The 25,809-nt window shown below is 65.8% G+C and overlaps 2 protein-coding genes across 5 annotated transcripts; one reads left to right on the top strand and one right to left on the bottom strand.

Annotated features, from left to right (window-relative positions):
* Positions 1-237: 237 nt before the first annotated feature.
* TCF7L1 (transcription factor 7 like 1) lies at positions 238-16,426 on the bottom strand. 4 transcript variants are annotated; one of them, XM_082779649.1, is made up of 12 exons: positions 16,150-16,426; positions 16,008-16,068; positions 15,139-15,269; positions 3,673-3,756; positions 3,386-3,518; positions 3,058-3,160; positions 2,768-2,851; positions 2,187-2,330; positions 1,933-2,092; positions 1,595-1,702; positions 1,349-1,409; positions 238-1,273 (listed from the first exon to the last, which is right to left on the bottom strand). In XM_082779649.1, the coding sequence occupies exons 1-12, from the start codon at positions 16,345-16,347 to the stop codon at positions 828-830; spliced, it is 1,713 nt and encodes a 570-aa protein (XP_082635775.1). In that variant the 5' UTR covers positions 16,348-16,426; the 3' UTR covers positions 238-827. The 4 variants fall into 4 exon arrangements, with proteins under 4 accessions (XP_082635775.1, XP_082635773.1, XP_082635774.1 ...); XM_082779647.1 differs by having other exon boundaries at positions 16,008-16,426; XM_082779648.1 differs by having other exon boundaries at positions 238-1,409.
* Positions 16,427-19,162: 2,736 nt separating this feature from the next.
* DBNL (drebrin like) lies at positions 19,163-25,666 on the top strand. Its single transcript, XM_082779657.1, has 14 exons — positions 19,163-19,256; positions 19,768-19,823; positions 20,351-20,463; positions 20,705-20,779; positions 20,891-21,037; positions 21,179-21,256; positions 21,350-21,501; positions 21,760-21,808; positions 21,957-22,031; positions 22,133-22,235; positions 22,936-23,037; positions 23,930-24,024; positions 24,458-24,563; positions 24,911-25,666. The coding sequence occupies exons 1-14, from the start codon at positions 19,174-19,176 to the stop codon at positions 25,048-25,050; spliced, it is 1,374 nt and encodes a 457-aa protein (XP_082635783.1). The 5' UTR covers positions 19,163-19,173; the 3' UTR covers positions 25,051-25,666.
* The last annotated feature ends 143 nt before the right edge of the window (positions 25,667-25,809 follow it).

Genomic DNA, 25,809 nt, shown 5'->3' with positions numbered 1-25,809 from the left:
AGGCACCCCAAAAACTGATTTAATCTGATTTACCTGGTGCCCCACGTCCTGCTGCCCACATCTCTCCCAAGCTGCATGCTGCCAGCTTGCTCCATCACGGGTTTGTGGCGAACACCCCAAAACCTGCCTGCTGATGTTTTGGGGTGCTGCTTTTGGGTTTGGGGCCACGCTTGGCCCCGTGGCCAGCCCCGCCGGCGCCGTGTCCCGAGCCGGTTCCTGGGGCACGGCGATGCTCGAGCGCCGGCAGGGCGAAGGTGGAGAGGGGCAGGGAGCGAGCGCCTCCCCCACTGACCACGCGCACGCAGCAAGTTGCAGCTGTAGTTTTATTTCCTTTTGTGAAAAACAACAGGGATTCAAGGGGAACCCCCCCGCACGCACACACGGGGGGCTCAGCCCCGGATCCTGCCCCCCGCGGCACCACCGCGGCACGGAGCGGGGCAGGAGCTGCGGGACGGGAGGGCTGGGAGCAGCTGGAGGCACCGGGTCAGTGCCCGGCGTTTCGCTTCTGCCCCCGGGACCGAGCGCCACGTTCGGCGTAATTCCATCGTCGGCACCTTGAGTAGGGTCTTTTTTTAAAAAAAAAAACTTTTTTTTTTCCTTTTTTTTCCTTTTTTTAATAAAAACGGTCTTTAGGTCGACTGCCGACAGCAGCTCTGAGCAGAAAAGCACCTTCCTCCAGAGACTGCTTACAAAAAAAAAAAAAGAGTTCAGAAAAGGGTCAAATATTGACCAATAATGGTTTGGCTGCATTTGAATCTTGATTGTGGCTTCTGCAACGTACAGCAGGGAGGGGGCGGACGGGCCGGGCGGGGGGCGAGCCCCCTCCCTTAGTCAGCCGGTTTGGTGACCAGGGAGAGGGGCTGCGTCTGCAGCACGGCCAGGGCAGCCTGCGGGGACGGCGCGAAGGACGGAGGCGAGGAGAGGAGAGCCGTGGAGGGCACCGAGGTGAAGGGGATGGGTCTGGAGAGGAGCGAGGGCGGGCTGCCGAGGCTCGAGGAGGAGGAGGAGGAGGAAGAAGAGGAGGAGGAGGAAGAAGAGGCGGCTTTGCCCGAGAGGAAGGCGAGCTGAGCCCTGGCCTCCGGCTTGGTGGTGAGCGAGAGCGGCTGAGCCTGTTCCGAGTGGGTGGCAGCCGGGGCGGCCGGGGAGGCCAGGGCGGCCGACGGCGTGGCGGGCGAATCCAGCATGCTGCCGTGGGACGAGGCAGGGCTGTCGCAGGGCTTCTCGGCCGGCAGGTACTGCACGCACGGCTTCTTGCTCTTGGAGGCCAGCGCGCCTGCGGGTGACGGAGGAGGCCGTGAGCCACCGGCAGGCCGGGCGCCGCGGCTCTGGCCGCCCGGGGGGTACTCACTCTCCGCCTCGTGGCTTTGCTGCTGGGCCAGCTTTTCTCGCTTCCTCTTCTTTTTCTTGCCCTGAAAAGTATTATAAAGCCCCAGTGTGGCTTTCCGCAGCCGGAGAGGGGGTGCTTCCATGTCTGACGGGGGACGAAACCCCGAGGAGAAACGGGGCTGGCGGTGCCACGGAGCAGCCCCGGGGACTCGGCACCATTGCTGCCACCCCCGGCACCCCCAGCCATGAAGCCGGGGGCCGCACTTACGTAGTTGTCCCGTGCGGACCACGTCGGGTAGAGCTGCGAGTGCAGCTGCCGCTCCTTCCGCGCCAGCTCGTAGTACTTCGCCTGCTCCTCCCGCGACAGCGAGTGCCACTGCGGGGAGGGAGGAAAAAAGCACGGTGTGAACCCCGGGGCCGTGCAGCCAGCCCCGAGGACACGCGGCCACACTCGTCCCAGCCACCTCGTGGCCATTGGGGTCCCCACCACCTCCCCAGGACCCCTGCCAAGGGCCGGTGGTGCCCCAGGATGAGGCACCGAGGCGATGGAGGTGGTGTAAAGGGGGCCAAAAGCCGATGGGTGGCTCAGGGAAGGAGCGGCCGTACCCGTCTGCCCAGGATCTGGTTGATGGCCGCGCTCTCCTTCAGCGTGCACTCGGCCACCACCTTGGCCCTCATCTCCTTCATGTACAACATGAACGCGTTGAGCGGCTTCTTGATGTGGGGCTTCTTCTCCTCCTCCTTCTTCACAGTGACCGGGGATTTCCTGCGGCGAGCGGGGCAGGGGGGTCAGGATCGGGGTGGACGTGACCCCGTCCCCGTCCCCGTCCCCAGGGCCACCCCTTCCCGTCCCCACTCACGAGCTGCCGCTGGGGCTGGCGCTGGGCTGGGCAGGTTCCTGCTTCACGATGGGCGAGACGATGGTGGGGTGCGGGATGCCCGAGGGGTGCAGCCCGTGGGCGGGCGGCGGGACCATGTGCGGGGAGAAGCGGCTGGACATCAGGCTGCAGCGGGGGGAGCGGGAGCCCCGTCAGCTCCCCACGGGTGCCAAAAACCCGGTTCCACCCCAAATCCTCCCTCAGGAGAACCTCAGGAGGAGGTTACGGGAACACCAGCCCCAACCTGCCTGGGGGCTACTTTCACGTGAGAGCCCGCCCGTGTTGGCAGCGTGGTATCCCAGCCCAGGGGGACACCACTCTTCACCCACAGGGACCGTCCCCAGGTATTTCTGGCCAAGGAGGCCACCGCAGCCTTGGGGCCAGGCTGTACCCACGTGGAGGTCAGCGAGCACCCATGGCCAGTGCTGCTGCGGGCCCGAGTCCCACATCGTCATCAAGAAGTGTCCAAAACCCTACACCAGCTTGGGGACACCCAAGGGGGGTCCTTTGTCCCTGCCGAGAGCCACCTGGACGTGGAGACCCCCCTGGACACGGGGACCCACCTGGACATGGAGGCGTTCATGGCGAGGGCTGGGTAGGGGTGCCGAAAGCCACCGGGGGGGATGGAGTACACGGGCTGTCCCTGCCTGCAAACACACGAGCTTGAGCAGACAGAAGCAGGAATAAACGTCCTTCCCCCAGCCCCGGGGACCCTCAGCCCAGCCCCAGCCGATCTCAGTCCCCAAAATTCACAATTTGCTACTCCCAGCAGGAAGGAGCCCCCGTTCCCAAGCCCTGAGACTGCAGAGGTTCACGCGGGAAGGAGAGGACGCGGGGCTGAGCCCATCCTTACTGCGGCACGAGCCAGCCCAGCGGGTGCGGGATCTGGCCCACGGCTCCTGGCGACAGCGGGTAATAGGGGGGCAGCTCGGGCGGGTGGGGCGGCCGCGGGATTCCTGCGGTGGCAGCGGGGGGCAAGGGGAAGCAGCGTTAGAACAGGGGCACGGCGGTGCCGGGCACCCCATGACCCTCCCTGCACCCATCTCCCTCCCTACACCCGTCTCCATCCCAGCACCCATCTCCCTGCGCCCATCTCCTTCCCAGCACCCACCCCCCTCCGCCCACCTCCCTCCCAGCACCCATCCACCCCCCAGCACCCACCCACCCCCCTTTTTCCTCACCCGTCTTTGGGTCGATCTCGGGTGAGAGGTGGCCGGGCGGCGAGCCCGGCGAGAAGTGGTCGTTGCTGTAGGTGATGAGCGGCGTCAGCGGGTGCATGTGGTGGGCGTGCTGCACCACCGGGACCTTGTTGGACTGCGGGGCAGCGAGGGGGAGCACGTGGGAGGGCGAAAACCAAAAAATCCCCCCCCAAAAAAAAAACACCTGCAGGCACCAGACCAGCATCGTGCCCAGCTTTGGAGTGCGGCTCTCCCCGGGGACCCGCGTGGTGGCACGGGGCCGCTCTTACCAAGTGCGCGGGCGACGGCGAGCGGCTGTCCTTGAGCGTGGCACCGGCCGGCACGTCCAGCAGCGGCCACTTCATCTGCAGGTACTGCAAGAGAGCCGGGGGTCACGCCGCCCCCCAGCCCCGAAACACCCCCCAGCCCTCAGCCGGGGTCACCCCGACCCAGGGGGACACCGCGGGGCGGTGGCGAAGGTGGTGTGGGGGTGCCTGGGGCTGTTTCAGCCCCTGTAAATAGTGCGGAGCCCTGTTATTAATAGTGGAGCCCTGGATCCCTTCCACCCGACCCCAAAAGCGGATTTTGGGGCCAAAGGCGCAGCGCTGCTGGTGTGAGCCGCCACCACCCTGCGGGCGCACCGAGGGCACGGGGGCTGCGTGTGGCTGCATCTGGCGCACCGAGCCGGCACCCAGCCTCGCTCCCTCGCATCCTCCCTTCCTCAAATCCTCACGTCTTCCCTTTCCCTTCCTATCCAGCCCCAAATCACGAGGGAAAAGGCACAGAACCGCCGCAAGGGCTGGCGGGGCAGTGAGCACGGCGGCGCGTTTTGGCTGCCCCCTGCCCGCCCGTAAACCTGGCTGCGGGACGAGCGTTTTGCCCCGCTCCGTTCCCGGCACGGGACCTAAGCGGCCCCCCAAAAGAAAGGTGCATTGTGCTGCGTTTTTCGGCGGCTGTGGGGGGGGGGGTGAAGGCATTTCCCGGCAGCCGGCTGCAGGGAGGCACGTCCCGCGAGATGCCAGGGCTGGGGAATGCGGCCGGGACGGGCCGCAGCTGCGCGCAGGAATTTCCCCACCGTACAAACCTTCCTGATCCGAAGCAGCTGGAAGGAAAGCCCAGCTTGGAGCCAGGAGCTGCGGGGAGCGTTAACTCTTCCGCCTCTGGATAGATGCATCCCCGCCTGCATCGCCTCCCGCAGCCCCCCAAGGTGCTCCACGTGCCCCCCCAGGCATCGCCTCCTGCCTCGCCCCAGCCTGCAGCATCCCCCCGCATGCCCCAGCCCCTCCTGCATCTCCCCCTGCATCCTGCCTGCCCTTCCCTCCTGCATCGCCCAGCACCTCCAGTACCACTTCCTGCTCCCCTCCCACATCCCCAGCATCCCCCGCCATCCCAGTAACCCCTGTTTCCAGTACCCCCCCCATCCTCAGTAACCCCCATCCCCAGTACCCCACATGCCAGTACCCCCCCTTCCACAGGAAACCTCATCCCTGTACCCCCCCATGCCCAGAACCCCCCATCCCAGTACCTCCCCATCCCCAGTATCCCCCACCATCCCAGTACCCCCCCTTTCCCAGTACCCCCCCATCCCCAGTACCCCCCATCCCCAGTACCCCCCATCTCCATTCCCCCCCTCCATTCCCAGTACCCCCCTATTTCCAGTACCCCCATCCCCAGTACCTCCCCATCTCCAGAGCCTCCCCCTCCATCCCCATTACCTGCCCATCCCCAGTACCCCCCTATTTCCAGTACCCCCCATTCCCTGCATTCCTCCCCTCCATCTCCACCCCCCCCCCATCCCCAGCACCCCCCAGCACCCCCTATGTGCCCTGGTCCTGCCAGCGCCCTGGCAGCACCGGCACTGCCTGCTGGGATCCCAGAGCCACGGCGAAAATCCCGCTGGCACGACAGGGAGTCACCCAGTGAAGGCTAAAGCAAGAAGGGAAGTACCCAAGGTGTCGATTTGCCATTTATCACTGGATTTTGGATGGAACCATTGGGGTTTTTCTGCCAAGCCTCTCCCCAGACCCCAAAAAGACGCAGGAAATACCAGCAGCTGCTGCACAGCCCCAGAAAAGCCCAAAGCGAGGATTTCCCAGGATCTGACCATTCCCACAACTGCTGGCACAGGGGATCCCCCCAAAACCTGCCCATGCTTTGCTTCAACATCCGGAGCCAGCGCCGCGTGGTGCCGCGGGGATGCTCCGGGAGCAGCCTTCCCCGCTCCCAAAGCCTCCACGCACTCTCCCTGGGGAGATTTGGGGCTGTGGGATTTTCCCCACGGGGATGCGACAGCGGAGAGCCGGGGCCGCCAGCGCTGGGAGCCGTAACCAGATCCGCTCCTAAAAAGGCCGCCGGCGGAGGCGGCCGGGGCGCCGTGCGCGCGCGGAGCACGCTTGGTATGCGGGCGGCCCCGTGGCCGGCGCGGGCTCGCGCCGTGACCCGCGGTACACCCTGCGCCGCCAGTACAGTAGGAGCCGTTTCCTGAAGCGCTGGCTTTGATGCGCCCTCCAAATCTCGGTGATCAAAGCCGCCGGGCTGCGGCGGGGAAGTCCCGGGGTCTGGCTGCCGTACAACTCCGCGCTGCTTCCAAACAGCCGCGCGCCGCCGTGCCGCGCGCCTCCGAAGCCGCAGCGTCGCGTGGCCGGATTTCAGCTAGGGACGCGGCCCCGCAGCCATGCCGGGGTGAGGCTCGAGGTGCCCTGAGTGTCCCCAGGGCCGTGCTGGGACAGCGCACAAGGTGCCCTCGTATCCCCGTAGCTGGAAAGGGACAAGGCACGAGGTGCCCTCGTATCCCCGTGACTACGCCAGAGCAATGCACGAGGTGCCACAACATCCCCACAGCCATGCTAGGGTGACAAACAAGGTGCCCCAACATCCCCAAAACGCGTTGGAGTGACACACGAGGTGCTCCGGTATCCCCAAAACCATACTGGGGTGACACACGAGGTGCCCCAACACCCCCACACCAAGCCAAGTGACACAGGAGGTGCTCCAACATCTCCACAGACTGGGGTGACACAGAAAGTGCCCCAACATCTCCAAGAACATGTTGGGGTGACAAATGAGGTGCCCCAACATCCCCACAACCATGCTGGGATGATATATGAGGTGCTCCAACACCTCCACAACCATGTTGGTGTGACACACGAAGTGCCCCAGCATCCCTACAAACACATCTGAGTGACACACGAAGCGCCCCAACATCCCCATAACCATGTTGGGGTGACACACAAGGTGCCCCAGTGCCCCCCTAACCATGTTGGGGTGACATACGAGGTGCCCCAACATCCCCACAACCAAGCCCGGTGACATAGAAGGTGCCCCAGCATCCCCACAATCACATTGGGGTGACATATGAGGTGCTCCAACATCTCCACAACTATACTGGGGTGACACAGAAAGTGCCCCAACATCCCCACGAACACATTTGGGTGACACACGAGGTGCCCCAATGCCCCCCTAACCACGTTGGGGTGACACACGAAGTGCCCCGACACCCCCATGGCAGTGCCGGGGTGGCACACGACACGTCCCCACGTCCCCACAACCCGGCGCAGGGTGACGCAGGGGCTGCCCTGAGCACCCTCCCACCCGACCCCTCCAGGGGCACCCAGGGGACACCCAAGGGGTGTCCGGGGCCAAGGCGCGAGGTGCCCCGCCGCCGTGCCGGGGTGACGCAGGAGGTGCCCCGACATCCCCGGGGGTGACGCAGGAGGTGCCCCGCGCATCCCGGGGGCCCCGGCGGGCGCCTTTCGCTCCGCCTCGCCACCCCCTGCCCGCTGCCCCCATCACAAAGGGGGCTTTCTCGTCTATTCTGTAAGCGGAGAAGCCGCTGGGGGACGGCGGCTCGGGAAAGGCCGTATATAAAAGGCTGCTTCTCATTTTGAAGCCGTTTCAGGAGGCCGGGGAGGGGAGAGGAAGGGGGACCCTTTCAAAATATACAAAGAGGGGGGGAGCTGGCGAACGGTTCAGTGGTAATGTGGAAAAATGAAGCCCCCCCCCCCCCCCCCAAGGCCCCAGCCGCGGACACAGGCTCCCACTGTACCACCACGTGCGGGAGCCGCGCGAGAGCGGCAGATTGGAGCTATTAAAAAAAAAAAAAAAAAAGAAAAAAAAAAAAAGGAGGAAAATAGTTGAAAATCGGTCACATTCCAGAGAGATTAGAGCAAGTTCTGGTTCCTCGTTACCCCCCCCCCCCCAATTAAAACCAGGGGGGTTAACCCCTTTCCTGCCGGAGCTGCGGCACCACAATGAGCCCTCCTGTCTGCCTGTCCCCGCCCCGGGGAGGGCGAGCCCCCGCGGCTGGAGCAGGGGCTGGGGGCCCCGGGGGGGCCGTGCCGTGTGGTGGTGGTGGCAGCAGCTCGCCTGCGTGCTCGGGGAGGAGGCACAAACGCTGCGGGATCCCCTAATGCCCAATTAGGGGCTTTAATGAGCGGATTTCCTCTCCTCTTCCGCACACGGGGCTCCTTCCCGGTGAGATGTTTTCCTTGGAAAGGGGGAAGTGGGGAAAAGCCCCGAAGATGGTGCAGTGCATCGTGGTGTCCTGCACCCCGGCGTTGTGTGTCCCAGCACTGCACATCCCGCTGGTGCACGTCCTGGCACTGCGCATCCCGGTGTTGTAGCTCCCAGTGCAGCACGGCCGAGGGCTGCAATACCCTGGTGGTGCAAACCCCGGCGGGGTTACAAATCCCAGCAGTGCTGCGTGTCCTGGTGCTGTGTGCCCCGGTGCTGTGCATCCTGGTGCTGAGCTTCCTGGCATGGTGCTTCCTAGTGCTATGCGTCCTGGTGCTGTGCGTCCTGGTGCTGTGCGTCCTGATGCTGCGTGTCCCGGTGCTGTGTGTCCTGGTGCTCTGTGTCCCAGTGCTGTGCGTCCCAGCATCGCTTCTCCCAGGATTTCCCATCCTCCTGCTGCAGGTCCCGGCGTCCTCTTGGGGTTTCCCATTAACACATCCTGGTCGCAGCGTGTCCTGGCATCGTGTCCTGACATCCCGCATCCTGATGCACCCCAGGGCTCCTCTCCATGGGGCTCAGTTGCTACCAGCCTCTCATTTGGGGAGAGAAAAGGTCCATTTGGGGCCCAAACATCAGCCCTCAGCTGTTGTTTGTTTTTGGTTTTTTTTTGGGGGGGGGAAAGCTGTCTGAAGGCTCCAAGGGCAGAAAACCCCACAGTGGGTTTTAACCGTGCATGGAGAGGAGCCTGCAGGAACCACTGGATGCAGGCGATGCCGGTACCCGGCCACCTCGCCCCCATGCCCAAAGCCCCCGGGTGAGCCATAGAAGCACCAGAGGATCCCCTGACACCACCCAGCCACGGGACCCCTGCCCCATCCCGAGGCCTCCCCCCCCCCCCTTTTTTCCCAGCACCAAATTCCTTGGCGCTCGCAAAGCTGGCGGGCTCGGCGAGCCGGAGCGCGCCCCCGCCGCAGCCCCCAAGCCCTCCTCGCTCCCAGCCTGTTTACACAGCTGCGGGATAACTGACAGCTCGCCCTCCCCCCAAAACGCCTCCGCTCCAGCCCTTTTTCCCCCAAAACGCGTGCCGAAACCTCGCTGCAGGAGAAGGAGAGGGCTGAGCAGCAGGCAGCAAGCCGCTTTGCGCAGGGTGCTGAACAGAGCCCCCCCAAATCTCCCTAGGGGTCTTTGTCGCTTGGGTTTTTATCCACGGGATGCTCTGGTCCCACCACATTCCCAGTTCCCAGTGCTGGGCTAAAACCAGGCAAATTTGGCTCCACCAACACACGAGGGATTTTTCCAGGGAAAGGGGTTTTCTGCGCTCAGAGCCACCAGGCCAAGGGCGGCCTCGTCGCCCTTCATTCACTTAACGCCTCTCCCAAGAAGCAAAAAGCTGCAAAAGCCCCAAACCTCCTGAAGCCTGGAGGGTGCTGCCAAGGAGGTTTCAGAGCAGAGCTGTGGGGATGGCGCCTGCAGCCGTTGTGCCTGAAAAACGGGGCAAAAAAGGGACAAAACCATCCCGCTTGAAGGCAACCATGGGATGGGGGAAGCTACAGCAAGTCCCACACGGGGGGAAATCTCATTTAAATGCCCCAAAATCAGCTGGCATCAGGCTCCCAGCACCCGTGTTCACCCTGTGCAGAGCTAGCACTGCAGCTGCGCTTTGGGGAAAATGCAGAAAACTCAGGGAAAAGGGTCCCAGGGCACGGTAATTCCACATTTTGTTTGTATTTTGAGCATGTCCTGCGTGGGACACGCCAGGCTCTGGTGGTTCTGCAGGTTGTAAAGCTCAGTGCGCTGGGAAACACTGAAAAAATCTTGGTAAACACACTTGGAAGATGCTGGAGCTGCACTGGGATCAGGCATCCTTCGCTCCGGGGCTGTTTCCAGCCTGAGCGATGCCAGAAAGGGAAAAATAAATAATAAAAAAAAAGCCCCACGGCCCCGCACAGCACATCGCCCGTCCCCACACCCCTGCGCGGGAGCCGCGGCGCTTCACTTTCCTGCAGCCAATTAGGGAGGGAGAGGTCCCAATTACAGCTGGGATTTACAGCCCGGGACACAAGCCGTAAATCATCGCCCCCTCCCCGCCTCGCGCCCAGCCGAAGTGGCTCCTCCAGATGTTGGCTGCGGCTGCGCGGGGCCGAGACCTTTCCCGAGGATGAGCCCACAAAGCAGGGGCTGAGCGGGGGCGAAGGAAAATCCCCCTCACACGGCTCTGCTGCCCGCCTTCACACCGCGGTCCCCGTGCAGCATCCAACCCCGAGCTGGGCCGTCGGTGTTTGCCCCCCCCAGAGGATGATTTAAACGGGTTTGGGGTCAATTATTGACCTCAGAGCCCGATGTGCAGCCCTTTTCCCAGCACTGCCCCCGGAGAGGGGCTCGGGGTGCCCACAGGGATGTGTCCTGTCCCCTCCTGGCGTTCCCAGGGTGACACGAGGTGGCCAAAGCCACCCCAGGCGGGGGGAGGCTGCTTTTAGGGTGGGAGCAACGCGGTGCGGGGACTTGGTGAGCCCTGCAAAAAAGGATGGGCGACTGTTCCTGCGACGGAGCCCAAACACAACAGCAAGAAGTGGGAAATGCAAACCACACCGGGCTGCGCTGACCAGGAAAAGAACCCGGGAGCTGAAAAATAAATTAAAAAATAAAATAAAATAAAATAAAAAGCCTTTGGGAGGCAGCACTTTGAGCCAACCTTATCTCCAGCCACCGACCCCGTCCGTGCCACCGTGTCGGGGACACCGGGCAGCATCTGCTCGGAGGAAGCGGGACGCAGCCGGCTCCTGGCACGGGCACAGGCGAGCATCCCGCGCGTTCGGGACCCCCGGCCGCCAGCACTTCCCCTCCCCGCCGCCGCCACCACCACCCTCCCGAAACCTGGTGGTGGCAACAAGTTTTTCCCCGCCGCCCCGGGGCTTTTGTCTGCAGCTTTCAGCTCCCGTCCGTCAGGCTGAATGGCTCCATTCATCCCGCGCTCACGCGGGCCGCAAGCGGTGCAAAGGGCTCTGGCTGTCCCGGTGAAAAAATCCCCCCAGCTCCGGAGCCCCCGGCCCCAGGGAGCGGGGCTTAACCCGGCTCTGAGTTCCCAGGGGGACCAAAAACCCATGCAAGGAGACAGGGACGTGGGCAGCAGCTGCTCAGAGCCGTGTTGTGGCAGTAAGGTGGCCCAGCCTGCCCCAAATCCCCCGCTTTTCGGGGCTAAAACCTCCGGAGACTGCGTCTCTGCGTCCTGCGATGCTGTGGCTGGGCTCGGGGGCTCTGTCCCCGCGGGTGGCACCCATGGGACTCCTGGTTTGGGATTCCCAGCGCTCGGGATTCCCAGCGCTCACGTGCAGCCGGGCTGACATCACTACAAAAACCACCCCAAAACACGCCGCGAAGCCAGCTATCGCCATCACTTCCGCCCCTTCCTCCTCCTCCTCCTCCTCCTCCTCCTCCTCCTCCTCCTCCTCCCCCCCGGGGTGCCTCCTGCTTTCCCAAATCGCGGGGCGGGCAGGGGGCACGCTGCGAGCATCCTCCTCCGGCCGGGATGCGCCGGGCGCTGCTCTCGGGCTCCTCTTTCCCCGCTACCGCCCGCGACTTCAAGGAAGAGACGCTAATGAAAAGCAGCTGCTCGGAATACCAGAAAGATGATGAATGCGCGTTAAGTCCCCTTAACAAAACCAGGTCTTATGAGAGTCGCCTGGAGCACTTACTTCATTGCTTTAATTTGTGAATCGTGTTGGAAAAGGGAGGGAGGGGGGCGGAGGGAAAAGCGGGGAGCGGGGGGGGGGGGTAGTGGAAACCTCCTGTAGGTCTCATTTAGCCAAAAAAAAAAAAAAAAAACACAGGGTAATTAGCCGAATAGCATAATTAAGGAGCAGACATAAAGGGGCCATTGTGTGCAAAGGCTGAGCGCGAGGAGCACCTCTGCGGCCCGCGGGGAAACAGAGGCACGGCGCGGCCCCGGGGTGCCCGGCTGCCAGCGAGCGGCCCTGCGGCTGCACGGGGCGAGACTGGGAAGCCAAAACGTGCCCCAAGCCCTGTCCTTAGCAACTTCCAGGCAGGGCTCCCCAAAACACGCCCCAAACCCTGTCCTTAACATCTTCCAGGCCGGGCTCCCCGTGACGTCCCCACTGCGTTTCGGCGGCGGCACCCACCCGAGCTGCTCTGGCACCGTCCAACCAACCAGCGGGGAGAAGAAGGTTCCCAAACCGTGAAAAAGCAAAAAAACACACAAAAAAAAAACAACACAAAACCAGCAAAATCCAGCACCACCACGGCGGCTCCGTCCCCGGCGCGCACACAGCCCTCCCGCCCCGGTCGGGAGCCGCCGGCGTTTGGCGCAGCCCTGCCCGTGCCAAGATCTGTATTTTAATCATTTTTCTTGGCAGGCGCGTCCCGCGTGTTTAAGAGGAGATATTTTCTTTTGCAGACAGATATGCCTCTGTACGGCAGCCCGCGCGGGTATCGCGAGCTCATCGCAGGAACGCGGCCCGGGGAAAGAGCCGAAACAAGCCCAGGTTTTTTAGAAACATCTCATTTATTTTCGGGACCGATGCGCATTAACGCCAAGCACATGGCGGCAGTGCCCATGGGGGAAGCTGTTTGGGTGCCTCGGCCCAACTTCCACACCCTGCGGGGTGCTCGGGTGGCTTTTAAAGGTTCGCCTTGAACCTCGAATTTCTGGGGCTGGCTGCGGGGTGGCTGTGACCTTTTGGGAAGGTTTCTCCCCTTCGCCGACGCGGACGCTCCCCACAGGAGCCGCAGCGGAGGAAGAGGAGGGTGCACGGGGACGATTTGGAGGCTCCGGATGCGGCGAGGCCATTTCGCAGCCAGAGGTTGAGCGGTTTCACCCATTTCTGCTCTACAAGATGCTCAAAGAATGGGATGGATCCGGCACAGAGGCATTGGGGTTCATGGCCATGCACAAGGCCCGAGCTTTTCCTTTCCATCCCCTCCTCGGGCACCTTCACGGTCCCCATTTGGGGTGATTACGGTCCCCACGCTCTCCGGGAGCCTCAGGTTTCGCTCTCTTGACGCCTGTATCCCACTGATCCCCCCTTCCCATTGCTCCGGCGCAGCCACAGAGAAAATTGGGCTAAAACACCCCAAAGAGCACCGCCGCCGCCAGACCTGCTGAATTCCTCCACCAGCTTAGAGCAGCCTGGCAACGCTGCGCCAAAAAAACGCCACCCTCAGCCACCGGGCACTTTTGGGAAGCTGCCAGAAAGTGACACTGGAGGGAGCAACGCCCCCCGTGATCCCAGAGCGAATCAACCCGAATAAACCCCGAGAGCAGCCCGGTGCTTCGCTGCCAGCCCTCTTTGTGTGGGGACGGGCGCGTTGTCACCCAGCTTGGGCACGCGATGGCGTTGCCCTGCCGGATTTCTAAATAATTTGGAGCGGAGAGGTGCGGGAGTGCCGGCTCGCCTGTTCACATCTCCAACATCACCAGGAGGTTTTCCTGCTGCCCGGTCATCCCTGGGCAGTGCCGGTGTCCACGTGCAGCACCCCAGGTCCCCAGCACCCGTCCCCCTTCCCCAAGCATCCTCCAGGTGCAGGGACTGGGTGGATTCACCCCAAACCCTTCTTTGAGTTTTTCCTTTTTAGCTTTTTTGCACGACTCCATGGGCACGGTGGCGGTGGGGACGGCAAGCTGGCCGGGCACCGCGCATCCCTTCACCCTTCGCTGCGACAGGGGAAGGGAGGAAAGAAGGAAAAAGGGCAAAAAGCACCCAGCTGGGGCCGCTCGGTGGCCACCTCCTTGCCGCGGGTGCCGCAGCTTGCCACGAAGTCTCCAGGGCCAAGGGTGGGCAGTGGATGCATCCGCACGGAGCCAGTGCCCATGGGCACAGGGCAACATGGGGACAAAATCCCTGGCAATCTTCATGTTTCTGCTCCCCCCCGATCCCCTGCACCCACACCGGGGGGTTTTGGGGGTCTCCAGGGCTCTGCTGAAGCAGCCTCAGCTGCCATTTTCCACAGATCCCTACCCAAGCCCTGTCCCTTGTAATTGTTCCTTATTCCTCGCTGGCATTTGGGACGGCGGCCAGCGGCGCATCGGCTACAGAAGGGAGCGATACCAATAGTGACAAATTGGGAAGCTAACCTTTAGCCGGCGGCCAAGCACATGGGGGTTTGTGCAACCCCGGCCCCGAGGCCCCCCCCTGCCCTCCCCACGCCCCCACGGGATTCGCCCCCAGCCCTCCAAAGCGGCCCCTTGGGGGAAAGCAGAAAAACCAGAATCAAATGGGAAACGCAACGCAACCGGAAAACGGGACCCCGAGCGAGGAGCCCGCCCGGGGATTTCAAACCCCAAAAGTGACCGCAGAGACTTGTGCCACCCTCCGTCCGCATTTCCCATCTGGGAACGCCGCTTCCTCCAGGGCTCGTGCGGCGGGTTGGGATTTCGGGTTGGGATTTCGGGTTGGGATTTCGGGTTGGGATTTCGGGTGCTTGGCGCGTTTCGGGAGCGGCGGCGCCTGGGATGCAGGGGGATGCTGTAGGGGGGCCGGGCCCGCTCTCCCCTAATGCTCGCTCAATTTGCTTAATCAGTTTTCTAAACGCCAAAGCAGGGCCAGACAATGTCAGCCCATTAAGAGCTTTAGGAAGTCGCAGGGAGCCCTTTTCAATGAGAAAGGCGGCGCAGCCCGGGGTCAGGTTTCGGGGCCGAGCATGCCAGCGGGCGTCCCCGCAACGTGCCCCAAAGTCGCCCTAAGGCCCCAAACTCACCCAAAGCCCCCAACACAACCAAACCCCCAAAACTCACCCAAACCCCCAAATCGTAAACCAAAACCCCAAAACTTGACCAAACCCCAAAACTTGACCAAACCCTAAAACTTGGACAAAACTCGAAACTTGGCCAAAACTCGAAACATGACCAAACACCCAAAACTCAACCAAACACCCAAAACTTGATCAGACCACAAAAGTCTCCCAAACCCCAAAACTTGACCAAATCTCAAAACTTGACCAAGCACCCAAAACTTGACCAAACACCCAAAACTTGACCAAACACCCAAAACTCGACCAAACACCCAAAACTCCCCCGAAACTCCCCCAAATGCCCCAAACTTGCCGTGAGAGCGGCGGCGCAGCCCTTCTGGAAGGGGCCAAGCACCCCAAAAGGGACCAAACCCCATTTCTTTCTCTTTTTTCGCCCCCGCCGAGCCGCCCCGCCGCCTTCCTTCCCGCAAACGAGCCGGGGCACGGAGTCCACGGCCCTTGACCGCAGCGGGGCCAGGGCTCGAGCATCGCGTCCGCGCGGCCCCAAATTGGCCCCCCCGGCACTGGGGGTCGTGGGGACGGAGGGGGGGGGCACTTACGGTGCGGGCGCCGCCGGGGGACAGGGCTCCGTTGGAGAGGTAGGGGCTGCCCAGCTCGGGGAGCATCAGGAAGGGGTAGCCGGGGTAGGGGGGGCCCTTAAAAAACCCCCCATCTTGCTGCCGTCTCACCACTGGGGAGAAAAGGAGGGGGGGTCAGGAGGTGGGGGGGGGGGCTTGGGGTTGGTCCCAGGAGGGTTCAAGGTCAGCTCCCCACAGAAAGGGGGTCTGGGGGGGTCCGTGGAGGGGGTCCCAGTCTTATAGGGGGGTCCCACTCCCATGGGGAGGGGTCCCAGTCTTACGGGGGGGGTCCCAGTCTCTGAGGTGGGGGCAGTCCCATGGAAGGGGCAGTCCAATGGGGGGGTCGCAGTCCCATGGGGGGGTCCCAGACTCCCTTCGGGGGGTCCTAGGCTGGTTCTGCCCAGGGGGTCCCGGATGCCTTGGGGGGGGTCCGGGACCGGGTTGGGGGGGGAGAGCACCATCCGGAGTGCTTGGGGGGGGGGGTCCGGGGCTGGATCCTGCGGGGGGGGCGGCGCCGCTCGCTCCCGGAAAGGGCTGCGGGGGGGCTGGGGGGGGGGGGGGGCGCGCTCCCGGTTCCTCCGGTGGATTTTTTTTTTTTTTTTTGGGGGGGGGGGTGTCTGGGGCCGGTCCCTCTGCACGGGACAGCTCCGGGGCTGCTTTTTTTTTCCGGGGGGGGTGGGGAAGGGGGGGGCGGGGACCGGGGGCCGGGCGGGACCGGTTCCTGGACGGGGGGGTGGGGGGGTGGGTGGACGGAGGAGGGGAGGGGGCGCAACCGGGGGAAGAGAGCGGGGAGGGGGGGGGAACAAAGAAGTGGCGAAGCCTCCGGTGGGGGGGGGGGGGGGCACCGCTACCTTCGGCGAGGGCGTCCCGCGGCTTCTGGAAACTTTCCCGGGGCTGGGGGGGCCTCTCCGCCTGCGGGGGAGCGGGGGGGGCGCGGTGAGGGGCGCGGAAGGGGCCGGGGTCTCGCGGCCTCCCGCCGGTGCCCGGCCTCACCTCGGCGTCCGAAGCGGCCCCGGAGCCCCCCCCCCGGCTCTCGGTCTCGCTGACCAGCGACGATTTCAGCTCGTCCAGGTCGCCGTGGGCCGAGCCGCGCCCCGCTCCCTTGTCCTGCTCCTCGCCTTCGTCCTGGAAAGCGATCAGCTCGTCGGGGGCCCCCAGGTCGTCCCCCCCCGTCGGTTCCAGCTGCGGCATCGCTGCCCCCCGGTGCTGCCCCCGGTCCCGGTGCTGCCCCCGGTGCCGCTCCCGGTGCCGGTCCCGGTGCCGCCGCCGCCGCCGCCGCCCGGGAGGGTCGGGGAATGCGCGGGGCGGCGGGCGGGGAGGAGCCGGGGGCTGCAAACCGACACCGCGGGGCAGGGCACGGAGCTCGCACCGCCCCGAGCCCCCCCCCCCCCGGTACAACGCCCCCCCCCCCATCCCACCCACCCGCAGCAGCCCCCCGGCCTCGGGCCGTCCCGGTCCCGTTGGCTCCATCTCGGCTCGGTGCCCCCCGCCCGGTCCCGGCTCTCCCGGTGCAGCCCGGGGGGCTCCGGGGTCGCTGGGACCCCCCCACCCCCCGTTCTGTGCAGGGTGCCCCCATCCCTAAACGGGCCCCCCCCCCCCCCACGTTCCGGTCTGGGGGTTCTGTCCCCTTTTGGGACCCCCCCCCCCATCCCGTCCAGGGTGCCCCAACTCATCTGAGCCCCCCCGTCCCATCCAGCCCCCCCCCCCCAAATCCCCTCTGGGTGTCTGCGTCCCCTTTTGGGACCCCCATCCCATCCGGGGTTCTCCATCTTCTTTCGGGACCCCCCTCCCATCCGGGGTTCCCCCCCATCCCAGCTCCACTTTATCTGCCCCCCCCCCATCCCATCCAGGGTCCCCCAATCTCATCCAGGGTCCCCCCCCCATCCCATCTGGGGTTCTCCATCCCCTTTTGGGACCCCCGTCCCATCTGGGGTCCCCCCATCCCATACAGGGTTCTCCATCTCATCCAGGTCCCCCCCATCCTGTCCGTGGTCCCCCCCCCCCATCCCATCTGGGCTTCTCCATCTCCTTTAGGGCCCCCCCCATCCCACCTGGGCACCCCCCTCCCGTTTAGGGTGTCCCTGTCCCCCCCAGGATGTCCCCATCCCCATGAGGTGACCCCATCCCACTGCTGTGTCCCATCCTAACCAAGTGTCCCCATCCCACCGGGGTGTCCCCATCCCACCAGGACGTCCCCGTCCCCCCAGGGTGTCCCCATGGCAATGGGGTGCTCGGGGGGGTTTTCCCCATCCCACCCCACCCCAGGCAGGGATCGGGGTCCCCGCGCAGCTCCAGGACCACCCTGCAGGGCAGGACCCCACAGCAAACCCTTTTACTTCAACCCCCATCCCTCGGGGCCACCCTGCTGGGACGGGGCCACCCCATTTGGCCAAACCGACCCCATTTCGGGGCACGAAGCCTCCCGCCTGCCCCCAGCCGCCCCCCCACCCCCCCCGTCGCCACACCACAAAGATCCCTCAGTGGCTTCCCCCGAAATATGGCACGGAAAGGCTGAAAAGCCCTTTGTGCCCCCGAACCGGCGGTGACCCCGAGCCCCCCGCCCGCGGCTCGCAGGGACCAGCTGCCGGGTGTCGGGGTGGCCCCCCCCCCCATAGCCCCCAGAGGTTTGATTGCCCCTGCTTTTAATTAACAGCTCATTAGGGTGCCACTTGCAGCTGGAAGCCCCCCCCGGGATGTGCCCGAACCCCACAGATCTGTAGGGTTTTGGGGGCAGCACCCCATAGGCAGGACCCGCCAGGGGATTTAGCCCCTGCTGTGATTTCTGCTGCCAGGTTTTGGGGTGGGGGCGTCGGGGATGTCCCCCCCGTGTCCCCCTCCCCCCCGTGGTGCCAGCAGCCTGAGCCGCGAGGGCGGTGGGGGGGAGGCACCCATGGGTGCTCGCACCCACGGCCACCCCGGCACCCGCCATGCAGGGGGGCACGGGGAGAGGTGGGAGGTGGGGTGTGTGGGGGGTCCAGGGGTCCTGGGGTGTCCCAGGGGTCCCATAGTGGCAGGGGGGCTCAGGGGGTCAAGGGGGCTTGGGGCACCCAGGGGTCCTGGGGCACCCAGGGGTCCCGGGGTGTCCAGGGGGTCCTGGGGCACCCAGGGGTCCCTCGGGGACTGGGGGTCCCGGGGTGTTGGGGTCCTGGGGTACCCAGGGGTCCTGGGGGGTCCTGGGGGTCCTGGGGGGTCCCATGGTTGATGGGGGTCCCGTGGGTCCCACGTTCCCCAAGGTGTCCTGGGGCATCCATGGGGTCTGGGGTGTCCCAGGGGTTCTGGGGGGTCCTGGGGATCCTGGGGGGTCCAGGGGTCCCCATGGTGTCTGGAGGGCCTGGGGGGGGGGTCCCAGGGGTCCTGTGGTCAATGGGGGGGTCCCAGGGGTCCCCAGGGGGGTGCGGGTGCCGGGGGGGGTCCCCGGGGGTCCCCAGCCCCCCGGTACCGGGGGGGCACCCACAGCTCCCCCCCCCCCCCCCCGAGACCCCCTCCCCTCCTCGCGGCCCCAGGACAGCCGGGGGGGGGTGGGTTTGGGGGGGGCGCCCCCACCCCTTGGGGGGCGGAACCCTGGGGGGAAAAAATAAACCCAAAATGCCCCCAAAACGCCCCAAAACGGGACGGGGCGGGAGGGGGGGGGGGCGTGGGGCAGGGGGCGGGGCGATAAACAGAGGGGGCGGGGCTTGGGTGAGCGAGGGGGCGGGGCGAGAAGCGGAGGGGCGGGGCTGTGCCAAAAGGGGCGGGGCCATACCAAAAGGATCGTGGTGATGCGCGGAGGGGCGGGGCCATGACAAAAAGGGGCGGGGCTATGCGCAGAGGGGCGGGGCTACCACAAAGGGCGTGTCCCAGGGGGCGTGGCCTTCCCACCGGAGGGCGGGGCGGGGCGTCGCCCATCAAGGGGCGGGGCGTTGGTGAGCGGGGGCGGGGCCAGGCCGTCCCAGAGGGGGCGTGGCGAGGAGGGGCGTGGCCACCGGAGGGGGGGGCGTGGCCTCGCCGGGGCGGGGCGGGCCGGGAGCGGGCGCTGCCATGGCGCTGAACCTCAGCAAGAACGGGCGGGCGCTGCAGGAGGCCTACGGCAGGGTGGTGGCGGCGGGGAGCACCACCGACTGGTGGGGGGGGGGCACCGGGACCCGGGGGGGGGGCACCGGGACCTGGGGGGGGGCAGGGAGGGGGGAGGGGCTGGGGGGAATTGGGGGAGGTGGGGGGGAAATGGGGGGAGGGGAGGGGAAGTGAAAGTGAAAGTGGGGAGGGGGCAGCTGGGGGGTGGGGGGGGGTTGGGGGTGTATGGGGGGTGGGGGTGGGGAAGGTGGGGAGAGGGGGATGGGGGTGGGGAAGGTGGGGAGGGGGGGGATGGGGAATGGGGGGGGATGGGGGGTGCATGGGGGGGGTGAGGAACCCATGGGGGAGGGCTTGGGGGGGGTTTTTTGGGGGGTGGGGGGGTGCACGGGGTTAGGGCTGGGGGGTGCACACGGGAGGGGGACTCATAGGTGAGGGTCCAGGGGGGATATGGGGTGGGGGGGCAGGGGGTAGGGGCTGGGGGGTGCACAGAGGTCGGGGTGGGGGTGGGGGTGTCACATCCATGGGTCACCCCCCCCCTCACCCCCCCGGGGTGTCCCGCAGGGCCCTGTTCACCTACGAAGGCAACAGCAACGACCTGCGCGTGGCCGGCTGCGGGGGTGAGCACGGGGCACGGCCCCCCCCGGGGATAGGGATGGGGGCGCCCGGCTCTGCCCCCCCCCTGCCCCCCCACCCCAACCCCTCCTTGGCCCTGGTTCCCAGGCTGGGTCCTGCCGGTGCCGCCCGTCCCCGCCGGGCCCCTTCCTTCCTGCTCCTCCTGCACCTCGCACGGGGGGGCACGAGGAGCTGGGGGGGGGCAGGGTTTAGGGCTGGGGGCTTTTGGGTACGGGTCTGAGGTCCCCCACGTCCCCTCCCTCGGAGCATCCGATGCCTCTTGTTGGCCATCAATATTTTATCGCGGCGAGGAAGGAGAGCTCCGGGCTGAGCAGGATGCTGCCAGCGAGCACCAGCCCGTTTTCTGCTCTGCTGGGCTCAAAGCAGGAGGGATCCTCGCTGCTGGGCTTGGTTTTGGGGATGAGAGCTGGGTTTTTGGGTGATTCCCAGCTGGGGGGGGGGGGCTGCGGGGCTGGGCAGGAGGTGCCGATGTCCCCGGGCGCACCCCAGCCCCGCTCCCGTCCTGGCACAGATGGGGGCCTGGAGGAGATGGTGGAGGAGCTCAACAGCGGGAAGGTGATGTACGCCTTCTGCAGGGTGAAGGACCCCAACTCCGGCCTGCCCAAATACGTCCTCGTCAACTGGGTGAGCGGGGACGGGGACAGGGATGCGCCTTGGGCACCTCCCCTGGTGCCAAAAAACGCCCGGTGGCCAAAAAATCCACCGGGTGCCCCGCAGCCGGGCAGCACCGAGGTCCCCAAATGGGGACAGTTTTGCAGCCCAGACCCAAGGTGCTGCTGCTGGAGAGACCCCCGTGGGTGGGCTGGGACCCCCCCCGTGGGCTGGGACCCCCCTGGTAAGCGGGTGCCGATGGTTTCCCTTGCAGACGGGCGAAGGTGTCAATGACGTGCGGAAAGGAGCCTGCGCCAACCACGTCAGCACCGTCGCCGGCTTCCTGAAGGTCCGCTGGGCTCCCGGTGCCCCCCACCCCTTCTCCTGCCACGGGGTGGACCCCCGAGGGTGCCACCTCGGGGCCACTCCCCCCCCCTGAGCCAGGGCTGTCCCCGCGCAGGGCGCGCACGTCACCATCAACGCCCGTGCCGAGGAGGACGTGGAGCCCGAGCTCATCATGGAGAAGGTGGCCAAAGCCTCGGGGGCCAACTACAGCTTCCACAAGGAGAGCGGCCGCTTCCAGGACGCCGGACCCCAGGCTCCCGTGGTGAGTTGGTGTTAGGAGATGCCCGAGACCAACCTAGAGACGTCCTGCGGTGCCGTGATGTGCCGGGCACGGGGCTGGACGGAGCTCGGGGTGTTTTTTTTTTGGGGGGGAGCTCAGGGGTTTTGCTCTGCCGCCCTGCAGGGCTCCGTCTACCAGAAGACGAACGCGATGTCCGAAATCAAGAGGGTGAATAAGGATAACTTCTGGGCCAAAGCCGAGGTGAGTGCCGTGCCGCCGGGGTGCTCTCTGCTCGCCGAAGCCAAGCTCCGGGGCTGGGGGCTGTGGAGCCCACCCGAGCGCGTGTCCCGGCAGAAAGACGAGGAGAACCGGCGGCTGGAGGAGAAGAGGCGGGCGGAGGAGGAGCGGCAGCGGCTGGAGCGCGAGCGGCGGGAGCGGGAGCTGCAGGAGGCGGCGGGGCGGGAGCAGAGATACAAAGCCCGCTCCAACGAAATCGAGGCCCAGAAGTGAGTCCCTGGTGGCTGGGACACGTCCCCAGCTCGCGCTCCCGTGACACAGCGGGAGGTGCAAGGGGAATCCTCTGTCTGTGCGTCCTGTGCCAGCCGTGTGTCTGCCCTCCCCGGGGCTGGGGAGGCTCCGAGCATCGCTCCCCGCGGGCAGAGCCTTCCCCAGCTCCCTGGGGCAGCTCCTGCTGTGCTGTCCCCGTCCCCACGTGGCCGCGGCACTAAGCACCGCTGTCCTTTTGTCACCCTGTGTCACCGCAGGAGGCTGCAGCAGGAGGCGGAGAGGAGGGACAGGGAGCAGCAGCAGCGGGTGAGCCTCGGCGTCGGGCTCTCTGAGGGTCTCGGGGTGCCGAATCCAGGGGGTGTCCCCCCTGTTTGCCCTCTGCACCCCCCCCTTGTCCCCATTTCTGTGGTCCCAGGGGGGTGGCCCCGTGTCACCGACCCCTCTCGTGCCGCAGAAGGAGCAGGCGGAGGAGCAAGAGGCCGAGCAGCGGAGAGGCTTCAGGAGGAGCGAGTCGGTGGAGAAAGCCCAGGTGCGCATTGCTGGGGGGGAACCGCGCTGGGGGGCTGCTCCCGGCCCCTCTGCCCCTTCCAGCCCCCCCCAGACCCTGCTTAACCCCTGCTTCCCGTGCAGGAGGCAGCGTCGCTGATCGCACAGAGGGCAGTGAACCCCCGGGACATCTTCAAGCAGAAGGAGAGGGCGGCACCCGGGGACACGGCAGCCGCTGCCCAGCCAGGTGGGCACGGGGGGGCTCCTGAGGCAGGGGGGGAAGCGTTAACACCCGAGACTGCTGTATCCACACCCCGCTGTACCCGGGAAGCTTTAGATTTCTTCTTATTTTTTGTCAATGAGACGTATTAATGCCGGAAAGGAACCCGGCCTGGCTGCCTGCCGTCCCGCCCGGCTGCTCGCGCGCTCGAGCGCAGCCGACGAGACCGAGCCGCTCCGCGGGGCAGGAGCCAGGAAGTTGAGAAAACCGAAGCTGAGGCTGCAGCCGAGGAAGCTGCTGCAAACACGTGATGTGCCCAGGCCAACGTCCCCCCCCCAGCAGCCCAGCCCCCAGAGAATGACTCGAATTAGCCCACAGTAACTCCTGCTCCCCGGTTTTGCGGAAGGAGCGCGAGCGCACCTTGGTGGCGCGGCCCCGTGCTTGTTTGCGCTTGGAGGCGCCGATGGGCGAGATAAGAGCAGCAGGAAAATCCCCGGGGAGCTGGCGCCGCCGGCCTCCGAGCTGCTCTGCTTCCCCAACACCACGTCAGTGTTGGTTTCGTGTTTGCTCGGCTGCGGCGCTGCTGTAACCAGTCGACAAACTTGTTTTTTTTGCAAGAGGGACCCGAGCTGGAAAATCCTGCTGGGGAGGCGAGCCCGGTGGCGAGCAGTCGGTGAGCGAGGGGTACCCGAGCCCCCTCCTCAAGCACCTCCGTCTCCTTTTGCAGGCAAATTGCGCAGCCCCTTCCTGCAGAGGGAGGCGAACGCGGTGCCCAGCCCCGGCCCCCCGGCGCGGGAGACGCCGCCAGCATCGCCGGTGCCCGCTGCAGGTGCGTGCCCTCGCTGCCGGGCCGAGCAAAGCTTCTCGCCGCGCCTCTCCAAAGTGTCCCCGGAGCTGGCAGCGGGTTCTGCTCCGTTTCTGCCTTGTCCCCATCTCCCTGCTCCTCGGCAGAGAGCAGGCAGGGTTTGGCTTTGGCTCGAGGTCTGCGGGTGATGCTGAAGCCAAGCGGGAGGATGGGGAGCAGAGGGGACAGAGCCGGGCTCCTTCCAGCCGTGCCCAGTGCCAGGCCCAGTGGTGCTGGGCACAAACTGGAGCCCTGAGGCTCCCCCTGAGCAGCACCAAGCCCGTCCGTGCCGGGTGGGTGCCAGAGCCCTGGCACAGGTCCCCAGAGAGGTGCCAGAGCCTCCTCCTCGGGATCTTTTCACCCTGCTGGATGTGGTGCAGGGCTCTGGGTGGCCCTGCTGGAGCCGGGTGGCACCAGAGGGGCCCGGAGGTGCCCCCAGCCCCCACCACCCCGCGGCTCTGTGACCTCTCCTGGCTGAATGCTGGCCTTCAGCCTCCAGCCAGGGCTTCACCATCCACGCTGAGCCTTTCCCCGAGGCCGCTGCACGAGCGGCCAGGGCCGGCTGCGGTCACCACTAGATGCTGCTCTTGGCCAAGGTCTCGGCGCCGGCCCTTCCCCGCTGCTCGCCGCAAGCAGCAGAGCAGAGCCCGGCTATTTGCGTCTCTGGTATTTTAGGAAATGATGAATCTCGGGCAAGCTCACTCCGTTCCCCATCGGAAATGCCGCGTCTCGTCCTTTTTAGGGCTCCGCAGCCCCACGCTTTTCCCCCGTGGCGGGGTTTGTGCTGGCTCAGCCCGGTCCTTGCAGCATGGGGACATCGGGGACAGCGGCAGGGGGGGAGCAGGGAGCGGGTTGGTGACACACGTTCCCCTTGCAGGGTACAACTCGAGCGCCCCGGAGCCCCCCGCGGATGAGGCCAATGTGTACGAGGAGCCGCCAGACACCTCGGCCATCTACGAGGAGCCCCCTCAGGTTGGGTGGCACGGGCAGGGTGCACCCCAAGCGTCCCCTGGGGTCCGAGCCCCGCTGATACCCTCGGGGCTTTTTCTCCCCCAAACCTCCTCCTCCTGCCTGCACATCCCAAAGCAGCAGGGCCGGGCCAGGCGGGCTGCTGTGGGCAGGCTGCGTCAGACTCTCCGCTGTGTAGTAGCGGGGTTGTGTCACGCTGCAGCACTTCCTTCGCAGACGTGGTGGATGCTCGGTTTCCTCTCCGTAGCTGGAGGGGAGGGAGACGTCCAGTGCTCTGGGCTCGGGGCAGCGGGGTGGCCGTATCCTGCAAACAGTGGTGCTGGGGGGGCTGCTGCTCGCTGGCCGCATCCTGCGCCGTGGCAGACCCCGTGCCCCGGAGCCTGGATCCGCCTTAACGAGGCGCAGCATCGTTAATGCCCTTCTCTCCCTCCCGAAGGACCACGCTGATGGGGCCAAGTACGACTACTCGGCCGAGTACCAGCAGACGCCGGACCTGGCGGGGAAGGGGCTGTGTGCCCGGGCGCTCTACGACTACCAAGCGGGTACGGGCTGGGGGGGCTCCTCCGAAACGGGGGGCGCAGGGCCCAGAGCTGGGCAGGGCATTGCCCGTCCCCCTGCAGAGCTGGGAAAGCAAGTGAAGGGGGACGGTGCCCTCCCTCCCTTCTAAAATCTGTTTTCTCGCTGTCCTCCCTCCTGTCCCGGGGCCAGCTTTGCCCGGATATTTGTGTTTTGTAACGTCTGAGCCGGCCTGGCTTCCCTCCAGCCCCGGCCGTGCCAGCAGCTGGGTCCCCAGCACTGAGGGGGGGGACACCCGAGGCGGGTGGGGGGCTCGGGGCAGCCCCAGGGGTCCGGGCTGTTCCTCACCCACGTCCCCTCCATCTCCCTCCAGCTGACGACACTGAGATCTCGTTTGACCCTGAGAACATCATCACCAACATCGAGATGATCGACGAGGGCTGGTGGCGGGGCTACGGCCCCGACGGCCACTTCGGCATGTTCCCCGCCAACTACGTGGAACTGATCGAGTAAGGGGGGGCGGCGGGGCCACGGCAGCTCCTGGCCCCCCCGGGAGCACTCGGCTCCAGCCTGGTTCTTCCAAGCAGTGCGTGGCTTTCCTTCCTTCCTCCCTTCCTTCCTTTCTCCCTTCCTTCCTTCCTGCCTTTCTTCCTTCTCTCTGAGTGACGTGCCATGGCCCTGAGACCCCCAACCCCTGGAGCCCCCATAAATGCCCCCCCGGGGGCGCTGGCAGAAGCCCCACGGCTCCGTCCCGGCGTGGAGCAGCCACGTGCCCCGCGGGCTCCCCTCCCTCCTGGCCCCTCGTGCGCTCCGACCCCTCGCAGGGAGCCCAGAGCTGCGGCCAGCGCTCGGCTTCCCGGCCGGGGAGGAGATCAAACGAGGCCAAGGGGGGGGGGATTTTAGCAAAAGCTGTGAGCGAGGGCTCCCCCCTGCGTGCCCCATTCACTGTGAACAAGGAAGAGCCCGGTCCGGCTGCCGCCTTCCTCTCGGTCGCCTCCAGCTCCTTTCCCTGGTGTTGCTTTTGGAACAGGCTGTGAGGGTTTTACCACGGGTTTTAGCGATGCCGGGGCCGCTCGTGCCCCCCCCCGGGTCAATAAAAGGGCTTTTCTTTGGTGACGGCTGCACAGGACCCGGCCGTGCCCCTGCTGCTCTGCGCCACCATCGGGGTCCCCGCTCTGCGCTCCCCTCACCCCACGGCCCGCGGTTAATCCCCACCCCTGCGTGTGAAGGCTTTTCAGCGTGATTTGGGGTGAAATGGCGGTGTTTTGGCAC

The sequence above is a fragment of the Aythya marila genome (genome assembly GCF_965140915.1).
Source record: "Aythya marila genome assembly, chromosome: 26".
Lineage (NCBI taxonomy): Eukaryota > Metazoa > Chordata > Aves > Anseriformes > Anatidae > Aythya > Aythya marila.
The sequence above is the reverse complement of the archived record's forward strand: the minus strand, read 5'-3'. Positions and strand labels throughout refer to the sequence as shown.